Source organism: Acinonyx jubatus, chromosome C2, assembly GCF_027475565.1.
Source record: "Acinonyx jubatus isolate Ajub_Pintada_27869175 chromosome C2, VMU_Ajub_asm_v1.0, whole genome shotgun sequence".
Taxonomy (NCBI): domain Eukaryota; kingdom Metazoa; phylum Chordata; class Mammalia; order Carnivora; family Felidae; genus Acinonyx; species Acinonyx jubatus.
The window spans coordinates 27,241,543-27,253,726 of NC_069384.1; the positions used below are offsets into that span (position 1 = coordinate 27,241,543).

Below are 12,184 nucleotides of genomic sequence, written 5' to 3' on the forward strand. Positions count from 1 at the left end.
CGTTAATATTTGCCCCCAATTCAATAGCGTATATTCACTGGAACATGATGTCCCAACAGCCCAAACAATAAGGGTCATAATCTGGCATATTTCTGAGCTCTTTGTGGTTACATGTAAAATAAATGATGTTCCTACGACTACAAATAAAATATAACAGTCAACATTCAATGAGCACTTTATTATCTATCACATATTGTTCAAAACCATTTACTGTATTACTTCACTTAATCCTAAATTTCACAGCAGATACATGGTGAAGCAGGAATTTAGTCCTAGATGCTTTGTTTTCCTCATTTTCTTCTCTGCCACATAGATTTTTAATTCAGTATTTTTGAGATATTCAAGAAAGGATAATAACTTATTTCAGAATTAAAATGGACTACAAACCCCAAGATAACATAAACGATTCTGTATTCTAAAATAAGTTCCTGGGGTGCCTATATGGCTCAGTTAAGCATCCAACTCTTGATTTTAGCTCAGGTTATGATCACCACAGTTTGTGAATTCAAGCCCTGCATTGGGCTCTACGCAGACAGTGCAGAGCCTGCTTGGGATCCTCTCACTCTCCCTCACTCTCTTTCCCTTCCATACTCTCTCACAATAAATAAAAAAACTTAAAAAAATAAAAATAAAATAACTTCTAATACTTTGATGTTTACCTGAGGCCTAAATTTTTTAATGGTATTCATTTTAACTAGATTGTATTTTAATTTTCCAACTTCAGCCAAAAATTATAGTTTATAGGAATTTTCACAAGAAAACATTTTTGGGTAAACCAAACTATAGTTGATCCTTGAACATCATGGGTTTGAACTTCATGGGTTCACTTAAACACAGATTTTTTTACAATAATGTAAATGTGTTTTCTCTTTCTTAAGATTTTAATAACATTTTCTTTTCTCTAGCTTACCTTATTGTAAGAATACAGTATCTGATACATAGAACATATAAAATATGTGTTCATCGACTGTTTACGTTATCAGTAAGGCCTCCAGTCAAGAGGAAGTTATTAGCAGTTTAAATTTAGCAGAGTCAAAAGTTACACAACTTTATGTACAGGTTTTCAACTGCACAGAGGGTCAATGCCCCTAATCTCCACATTGTTCAAGGGTGAACTGTAATTTAACCATTTTAAGGCTTCTCTTGATGTCAGAGGACATTTAACTATTTTATTTTATTAGCATATACGGTTAAGTACTTTTCTCTAGTGATTGTCAAATGAGGGTAATTTTGCTCTTCAAGGGGTTATCTCTCAACATCTGGAGACACTTTGGGTTGTCACCTCTTGAGGGAGGCGTTACCGACATTTAGCAGGTACAGGTCAGGAACACTGCTAAATATCCTACAAATTATAGGACAGCTTCCCACAATAAATAACTATCTCACTCAAAATATACATAGTGCAGAGACTAGAAATTCTTTATTTCCCTAAAATATTAAGTCCCCAAAGGGTAGTGCTTACATTACATTCTTCTGTACATCTTTATGTTGCTTAGCTCAGTATCTTGGTCAACAAGTAAAATGTACTAAAACAATATAAATTATTTTCAGCTCAAACTTCTAAAGGTTATGACTATAAACTCCAGAGAAATTCCAAAACAACTGTTCAAAATTAAGGGAAGTCTAAGTTTTGTGCTGTATTTATGAAATAGGTCTTTCTTGGAATATGTATAAACATTTAGAAACTGCACTAAAAGCAATTTTCAAAAGACAATTTAACAATATGTTCGATATTTCACATTTTAATTTTCTTAAATTACCTTTCATCAAAACTCAAATTTCTATCTCCAAATTGTTCTAGCAATGTTTTCTCAATGATTTTCTTTGGTGCCTGGTTCTGGATAAAATAGACCACTACATGATGTAAACGATAATCTGTTTCTGGTGGGGTGTCTTCTTGGGCCAATTTAACCAATCTTGAATACTCCAACTTAATTGCCTAGAAAATGTAACAAAATGCCAAGTTTGATTAATTATGATAATTAAAATCGTTCAATATTACAGCTCTACATGTTCTTGTGTTCAAATACACTTTCTTCCTTTAAAGTATTACCAACAAGGTGGCACATGGTACATCTACAAAATTGTCCCGTATTCCACAGTTTAAAAGAATTTTCTAAAACTGACCACATACACCCTCATCTTTTCACTGTATAAATAGTTCTTTGTTTTAATGCAGAGAACTATTAAACTGAACAATACACCTAAGCTTACTATGTGAATGCTAGCGTAAAACTGGAGTCTGGTCTATTCAAAGGCATCATAAGACTGAGATACAAGGGATCTCTTATCCTGTGCTTTCTAGTATCAGTTTCATGTGTATCTTGAATATCCCAAATTCTAGGATTGAAATACAGTTTCCTGAAATACCCATAACTGAAAGAAAATGGCTGGCTCTTATATGCATAATAATACCACTGCAATTAACTTTTAGCTAAAGAGCCCCAAAATAATGAAAAAGCAAGCCCTGAGATTGTAGTTACCACAGAATGAATTCCTTGTTGCTTCAAAAATACCTGAATTTTATTAGTGTAATAATTAATGAATATTATCACTATTATTACCTTAATGCTTGAGCGTCCTTTTTCTTTATAAATAGGAACATCTCAGAATTTACAACTAATTATAATGGGAAATAATAAACACTGATACATGTTTCTACACATGAGCAATCATTTGGAAAATATTTGCTCATACAGAAACAAGGGTAGGGTTATACATCAAATATTGTATATAAGAAACACATATGATTAAAAATCACACTTTTAAAAATTTCACTAATATTGGACTTTTATCTAAAACCTAGCTCTATTAACTGTAAAACATTTTGGGGCCACATGTAAAATATATTATAAAAAATCCATTCTATGAGAAAAGTTTTTTTTTAATGCATATCTTTCTTAAGCAATTCTTGGCTATCCAGATACTACACTATATTTTACAGAAAGGAAGAAAATATAACAGACAAACATTAAATGAAATATTCTAGTCATTCTTATATTTCACTAAAGGGAAGGCAATAATAAGTCTTTTCTATATGTTTATCATTATAAAAAGAATTATTATTTTATGGCTAAAATACATTGTGCTTTTTTTGGTTATATAAGCTATGTTAAAGTCTTGCTGTTGTGGTTAAAAATAGCCATGAAAATATATTTTGACATGTAAGATTATTAAGGCTTACTTCACTGTATACCTAACTAGCACACAGAAGCTTCACTTAGAACTCTAAAATCTCCCCATTTTCCCAATATGAAAAAAGGGGCACATGTTCATTTACTAACCAAACTGTACTGATTTTGAGAATAAATGTAAAACAAAACCATTAGTAACTGCTCTTTCTTATCATGGTGCTCAGACAATGACTGTCATGGACTATTAAAAGTTCTTTTGAATATTCAAACATTTCAGGTCAAAATTAGTATGACCAAAATAAAAGAAATCTGTATATTGAGTCTCTTAAAGTAATATTGTTGGTTTAGAGATAAGGAGTTATAATACTAAATGGTTATGTATATTTTTACATATGTTCAAAATAGAGGCTGTATTTTTTTCATAGAGAGCAAAGAGATTTCTATTAGTGAGGTGGAATATATATCCCCCTTTTATTTTAAGATTATGTTTATCTCTTGATGTTCTATTTAAGATTATCCCAATTTTCATAAGTAAATGCCAAAGTTATAATCTATAGATGTTGAATCCAGAAGACGTAGTAAGGTACATTTAAATTTCTACAAGTAATTTTTCAAACACATAAAACACTTTTTACCAGCACAAATTATTTTTTATAATTATCAATTATTTTTGTTTATTTATGAACTGCCTTCTAAAAAGGTTTTCTGATGTCTAAAATATACCACAATCATATTTAATTCTTCAAATTTTCAACAGATGTTCCATGCCGGTATATTTAGCAGAGTTCTTCACCATATCATTATAAGTAAAGTTAACACTGCTGAGTTGTTCAATTTTATTCACACTACTGCCTCGAAATACTCCCCTAGAATTAACGTTTGTCCTTTCCATACTTTGGCTGCCTGTGCAGGCAATTAATTACCACAGATACTGCAATGAAACCACTACACAAATACAAAATGAAATGTTAATACTGGTCATTAGGTGATGGAACTGCTTTGTAAATAATTTTTAAAATTATCTTTCACCAGACCTTTAACATGGTCCTACTAATCAGGTCCAAAGTTACCTATTCGGTCTTATTTCCTATGACTCTTGAACAAAGACTTCTCTCAACCTAGGTCAGGCTGGTTTCCCCACAGATGCACACATGCCCTTGTTTCTTAGGTTCTCTACATGTATAATGTCCTTTCTTGTTTGTTTCCCATCTATCTACAGATGACCCTTCAATGAGACTAGTTTCTCTCTTTTGAAATCTTCAGTTCCAAAGACGAAATAATTTCTACCTAGACTTTTTCTACCTTTCTAAATCATGTTATAAAATATTCTAAATGTATAATTTTTATAAACTTTATTTTGATGTAACTATATACATACAACAGAAGATACCAAATATACAATATATTCTCAAGGCAGTAAGATCTAAGGGAAAATCAGTTAGACTAAGGTTCAAAAGCTAGGTATACCATTTATTAATTGTGACATAAAAAAAGTCACAAAGTTCTCCAAGTCTTAATGCACTTATCTGTGAAATAAGGTTAGGTGACTTTAGAGAGAGAATACGTGTGTGTGTGTGTGTGTATAAATTATATATTTATAGACTCCTTTTTAAAAAACTGACAATGTACCAAAAAATTGAAGAAAACCTACTTCAAATCCCAGGGGATTATAATCATATAGGCTATAGTATTTGACCACAGTGCAATACAAATAGGAATTAAAAATAAAGACAACTCCCGGGGCACCTGGGTGGCTCAGTCGGTTGAGCATCCTGCTTCGGCTCAGGTCATGATCTCACAGTTTGTGGGTTAGAGCCCTGCCTTTGGGTCTGTGTTGACAGTTGGAGCCTGGAGCCTGCTTCAGATTCTGTGTCTCCCCAGCTCTCTGCCCCTCCCCTGCTTGCACTGTCTCTGTCTCTGTCTCTCTCAAAAATAAATAAAACATTTAAAAAAAATTAAAAAAAAAGGACAACTCCCAAACTAAACTCTTAGGAAGTAAAAAGATAGTCTCAAATTATTCTTGGGCCAAAGGATTCAAAATTATATTAATAATTGGGATCATAAGATATCAAAAACTATTGGACATAGCCAGACTACTAGTCAAAGGAAAATTCCAACTTAACCACTATAGAAAAAACACATTTCAAGAGGCTGGGGGATGGCGGGGCTGGGGGAAGAAATTAAAGTAAGATAGAAGAAATAAAATAATGTGGCAATTAGATAAGAAATAGTCAAAAGCTTTTCTTTCCAAAAGTATGGATGAAATATCAAGGTATGGGACAAAATTCAACACCAGATATTAAAAAGGTGACAATATCAAAAATACAAAAAAAAAAGCTTTAAAATTTATTTAAAAATAACACATATAGCTGTATGCCAATAAACTACAAGTTTTTGATTAAACAGATAATCATCTAGGAAAATAGAAATGGCCAGAATTGCTTTAAAAGGTAGAAAAAGTACCAAGTTCTTGAAGAGACACAGTAAAACTGGAGAAAAACTGAAATAGTTGCCCAAGATCTGTATGCAATAATCAGGTTCACACCGTTTTAGAGATGTGCTGTTACGTCATACCTTCAAGAACCAAATGATGTCTCTGTCTAAAGTCCTCCAAAGCCCGAGAAAAGGGCAAAGTCTCCTTAATGATTACACAAGACCAGAATAATATGAATATAGAGTATTAAAAAATATTTTAAAAAACTATAGATCAATTTATCTACAAACACAGATGCCAACACCCATCCATTTTTGATAAACTACACTGTGTATAAAAAGAATAGATAAAAAGTGTTTACAATGGTTAAAAAAGAGGGGATGGTAAATGTTAAAATCTTTACATTCCAAGGGTTAATTATAGAAAAATCTGTTCACATCTCAAACAGATGCATTAGAATATTTCTAAATTCCAATACCAACCAGTTTAGAAGAAAGTCTCAACTATGAATTTAAGAAAATGTCTTTAATTTGTAAAGGGAAATCTATAAAAAAACCAATACTACACATCATACTTGAAAACAAAACACTAGAGACACTTCCATTAAAATCACAAAGTAGGCAAAGAAGCTTACTACCATTATTTTAGTATTTAACTATATTATGAAAAGTCTGGTCAGCAAAATAAAAACAGTGATGAAATAAAAAGTATATGAAAATTATCCCAATAATAAGATAATTATTGGGAGAGAGTATACTGAAATAATTATAAGACTCTCAAGTAAAAATTTATTAGTAAAAAACATGAAGAGTCCAATAAGGTAACTAGATACAATATAAACAAAATTAATTAGCTCTCCCATTACCTATCATACCAATAAATTGATAGAAAAAGTAGGGTAAGTGATTCAATTCATAAAAACAAACATTTTTTATACATCTAGGAATAAACAAGAAAGGTATAAGACCATTACTAAAGTAAAATTAGAAAACCTTACTAAATGACATAACAGAAGACCAAAAATGAAGAGGCATACCACGTTTCTTTTTGGGAAGACTGAAAATAGTAAAAAAAAGTTATTTATCCATCTCACCCTAAATTCATCATAAACATAATGCAAGTGCAATCAAATTCTGAAAGGATTTGGGGACAGAGGTGGCAAGTGATTCTAAAATCATCCAAAAAAAGAGAGACTTGCCAAACTTTTCATTTATGAAAAAACAAAAACAACAAAGTGTTTTTCCTACAAAATATCAAAATATATTATAAATGACCCATAATGTACATACGTGTAGTGTTCAAAAACAGAAAAATACATCAGTGGATTATTACGTATTAACACGTAATAAAGATGGTATTTCAAGTCAGTGCAAAAAAGATGTCTTAGTCAAAATGTTATGTTTTGGACTATTTGGAGGTACTTCTCGAAGAAGCCCCCTCTAGATACCAGCTCTGTTTTCCCATTGTATGTTTTCCAAGTTAAACCACTCCCTCATCATACTGATTAAAATTCTAACTAGTGTTGGCTTCCCCAGTAAAAGATAAGCTCCGTAAGGCAGAAACTCAGTCCATCATTTTTCCAGCTACATACATTAGATTTAAGACAAAACCTTGATATAAGCAGATAATAAATACATCTTGAATATGCCCATCAACAGGATGTAAAAAACTTACAGTACTGGCATACAGTGGGATACCATGAGATCAATAAACTACAGTCAGTAACATAGCTAAAGCTCCAAACACGTTCTTAAATAAAAGCAGCCAGACGAAAAAGGAACTGTACTACAAGATTCCAAGTGTATTAAGTACACTTGCTTATGTTGTTACAGGTCCTGATAATGTCTGCTTTTGGGTAGTGGGAGAAAGTAGCGGTGATAGGAATGAGAAACAAAAGTAGCTTCTGAAGTACTATAATGTTCTAGGGCTGACTGGTAGTTACCCGGACATGTCCTCTCTGTGGAAATTCACTGAGCTGCACACTCATGAGCTGTACTTTTTGGCATGTTTTATGTTGTGATAATAAATATATTCTTATATCTTTGAGTAAACAAAGGGGTAATAATAACAGGCATTTCAAAAATAAAAAGAACTGATAAAATTATGTCAACGAAGAACAACTGTTAAGAAGCCATAAAATAACTTAAAAGAAAAAAGTTTCATTAATACAGAAGTGTTAGTACTTCATTAAAATCTTTAGGACAGTGAAATAGATACAGGCCAAAAAAAAAAAAAAAGGCAAAAAAATTTTAATGTCTTTCAAAGTAAATGAAAAAAAAGTATATAAATCCCTTGATTATAATTATGATATGACCCACCCACTGCACCCACTGTACACATACACATACAAGCAACAAGTACTGTGTGAATATTTTCCTTCTGGCTTTCATATTGGCTCATGATAGCAGTCTTGTACTGCCTTTCTCTGAATTTCATTTTGACATGACAAAAATGCCTCTCTTTAAACCACTATATTCGGGGATTTTCTATTAACAGTGGAAACTAATCATAACAAAGTCCATTTGAGGAAAAGAACCCAGGTAAGCATCTTTCCTCATTTTATTCTTCCAGGTCTGCCTGCCTATTAACTCTTATATTATGTGTTTATAGGGGGGCAGACTCCCATGGGGAAGGATCTGTGGTTGATACAGTAACCATGACTGACTGAGCTGGTTACTCTTCTTAATTAAGAGGTTAAACCTTAACAAGTTCAACTACCCAGACAGAAGTTTTATTCACCAAATTATCTTTTTATCAGTAAAAAACATTTCATCATATGGTTTTACCACTAGCAAACATATGTAACATTTAAAATTGATATAATCACAATACATAAATAAGTCCTTATATAGAACAAGGCACAGAGTTGAAAAACTTCTCATGGCCAAAAAGCTTAATATAAAATAAACCCAATAAATATTTTTTTTTTGGTAATGTGACAGAATATATATATATAGATATAGAGACATATACACCTTTTTCCTCATTTTTCCTCATCGATAATAAACTAAGCATTAAAAAAATAAGATTTAAAAATATACTAAATCTAATTTAGGGAAAAAGACAGAAGCAGTGATCATATGTTAGTGCTGTGCTACATACACATTTTGTGAATTAATACTGAATGTTGATAATGATTAGAATCAACTGCCAAGAAAACAGAACATTTTAACAGGCCAATCACTGTGGAAGGAACCAAAAAATTATCAAAAAATCTACTACCAAAAAAAGGGGCTAGGCTCCTATGTTTTTCAAGTTCTAACTTACTCTTATGGAACAGACAATTACTATGTAAACTACACCAGAGTACAAAAAAAAAAAAATAGAAATTAAAACTAACATAAGCATAAAATCAAATGTGATGAAGCTAGTACAAAAAAGAAAAATATAATAAAAAATTTTAATAGAGAATGTAGAAAACCCAAATAAAACGTTACAGAGTTAACTGTAAATAGTGTGTACATCTGAATTCATAAAATAAAAATTTATTAAGAAAAATGCTTTAAGAAACTATTGCAGAAAACTTATACTTTGGGTGAAAGAAGGCTTTTTATATAGCAACGAAACTCTAGAATCCAGAAAGAAGCAGAAAGATTTGAAAGCACAGTGTTTTTAAAACTTCTTTATGAAAAATGGTACCATAAACTAAAGGTACCATAAACTAGCTTACACAGAAATGGAAGGCTGGGAAACAACATGACTTATGTCCATAAAAAGGGTAATATATAATAAGTGAAAGTATATATATATATATATATATAATGGCATATCAAATGTAGATAGTAAAGATAATATGGTATATATATTGTCTTCACTTTAATACTCACTATAAAAAAAAGAATGACCACAATATATTTGAGTTCTATGAATTACAAAATAATGTTCATAGTAAAATTTAAAAATGAAAAGAAATTTCCCTCTATATGCAAGTTTGTATAAACAAAAGGGAAAAAATCAGAAAGGTTACACAGTGATAACAGTGGCTACACAGGGCAGTGGCAGAGACTGCCATTATTAGTTTTATTTTAGACACGTTTATATTACTGAATAGACTGCATTGTGTACATATTACTTTTGTTATTTATGTGACACATTTTCTAAAATTATATACTACCAGCTAGAATTTTCAAAAACCTAATCATTTTACCTATACCAAAAATACACATTATTTATCAACTGATTAATGTTTACATAAGATCACACACACACACATATATATCCCTTAATTACAGATAGATGAAAATAAGTACACTTGGATATAAACTTGAGAGATTTACTGCTGCCTCAAAAATCAGAAGGGAAAACCGAAAAAGAGAAATATATGAAATATAGAAAATACATAAATGACAAGATGTAAAGGGCATCCCCAGGGTAATGGTGAATACAGATCCCAAGATATCAGTTATATACTGGGGGAAAAGGAAAATCAATGCAGTCACTAAAGCAGTTTACAAAGCTCTGGAATAGACTTCTAAAACAGACTTCTTCTATTAAGTCTATTATTCTATAAGTCTATTCCAGAAGAAGTCTATTCCAGAATAAACTGAAGCTCCTGAGAAGTTAAAACTGACAACAGAATACAAGGAGATTTAAACAACTGGTGGAGAGTTTAAAGTACATCAGTAACACATATGGAAAACTAAGCAAAACAAAAACTAAAACAACTCCAAAGAAAATGAAAGCTGAAGGGAAACAAAAAAAGTAAAAGTAATAATGTTTATGGCTTAGTTCAATCCTGAGTATCATACACAGAAATAATAATAGAAACTGAGCATTCTGATTTAATCAAAATGACGAAATTTTACACGCACACCCGCGCGTGTCTGTATGTGTGAGGAGAGTGCATTGTTCATATCCTATAAATAAGAAATTCAACAGGAAACGTGTAAACTAAGAATCACAGAAATACAAGCATGTATGTTTTCTTAAAGACATGGAATTCATGCCAAAAGTAGTAGATAAAATAACTGGAAGCTGTTACCATGGAGGGAGTAACGGTGCAGTGTGACTGTTGTTTGTAGTGTATATAATTAGCTGGCTCTTTAAAATATGTGCAGGTATTAAACTAAAAGCAGTGAGATTTACAACTCAACATAAAGATACCTACCCAACTTGACCAAAAAATGACAATGTTACTGTAAATGACAGATAATTTTCCCATGAGAAATAGATAAAAACTTTAGAAGACATACATTCAGCACATTTTAAGCAAAGAAAATACAACTACCTGAAAATAAAGGTGAATTTTTAAACATAAAGTTTTGATTTTTTTTTTTTCAATAGCAGCAGTTTTCAACCTTTCTTATAGATCTTAATAGAGTGATCAACTCACCCTGGGACCAGTCTGTGGTTTAGCATTTAAAATCCTATATTCCAGAAAACTCCTTAGCCCTGGGTACACCAAGATGGCTGGTCACTCTAATCCTAACAAGCTCAAAAGTGTTTATTGATATAAAGCTACTATGCACAAGGCCTTTTTTTTGTACAATAGAATGAAAGAAATAGTGAAAATAAGCAACTTTTTGGAGACTGAGTTGGATGAGGGAAGAGTATAGAAAATTAAGGGAAAATTTTAGATTTTTAAGGTCAAATAAGGGAGCATACAGCTTCTTGTAGCAAACTGCTGTTACTTTTAGAAAAAAACACAAAAAAGGGCAAAAAGTGAAAAAAACTTGAAATTTTTGGTAAATCAAAATAAAATGACAAAACATACAGTGTTTTCATCTTTCAAAAAATAAAACCAATAATACTGTAATCAAAACACCATAAAGATCTGATATTAGAGGGAAAAAAAAGATGTGGTCACGGAATAATGCAACTGCTTGATGGACTCAATGTCTTGAAATGACAAGGACATCAAAAATTAAAGCTGAAGAAAACATAAGTGAGTAAGAAACAAAAATAAATGAACAAATAATTTTTAAAACAACCAAATGAAGAAAGCAGTTTAATATCAAATGATAGTGAAATTTAGAAAAAAAATATTAGAATACTGACTAATAGGATTATGATAGGGAGAACAGGATAAAATAGGCAGAGGGGGATGGTTAGAACCTGGGGAAAACACCTATTTTGGAACAACGCTGGGAGCTTCTGACCACAGTGAACCCTCTCGGGCTTATGTAAGGTTCCTCTTAAGAATGTAACAGATACCACCTACTCCCCCTCAGGTTTCCCTCAGGAATTTGACACTCAAAATACCCAACTAAAAAAAGTAAACCATTCAACTTATGTTCTACGAGAGACAGTAGGCCCACAGTCTGACGCCTCACACAATGGAGTCGAGCCAATCAGGAATGGACAACCCAGCACCTAGAGTTACCAAGCCAGTAAGGGTACGGCCTGAGAAGGAACAGAAGGACCAAAACCTTAAAAAACAAAGACCCTTGCCTACATACAGTCCTGGGTATTGACCTTCAAATGCCTCCTTCCTGTAAAGAGAGCTTTCCTACTATTGTTACTTCGTTACACTCTAATAAACTTTGCCTGCTGCTCATTTTATTTTTCATCTCTTCATTCTTTGAAGCCGGGAGACAACAAAACCCAGGTAATGAGGTAAATAACCCTGCTAAGAGTATTACAAATGAGAAGAAAATAAACAATACCGGAAGCAGTT

At 31.9% G+C, this 12,184-nt stretch overlaps 1 protein-coding gene across 5 annotated transcripts in view; it reads right to left on the bottom strand.

Moving 5' to 3' along the window:
* Positions 1-12,184, bottom strand: part of USP25 (ubiquitin specific peptidase 25) — a 150,431-nt gene that overhangs the window by 13,911 nt on the left and 124,336 nt on the right. For all 5 annotated transcript variants that reach the window (XM_027077518.2, XM_027077517.2, XM_027077521.2 and 2 more), the window contains one exon: positions 1,761-1,939. In XM_027077518.2, the coding sequence (XP_026933319.1) occupies positions 1,761-1,939 (179 nt within the window). The remainder of the gene's footprint in view (positions 1-1,760; positions 1,940-12,184) is intronic.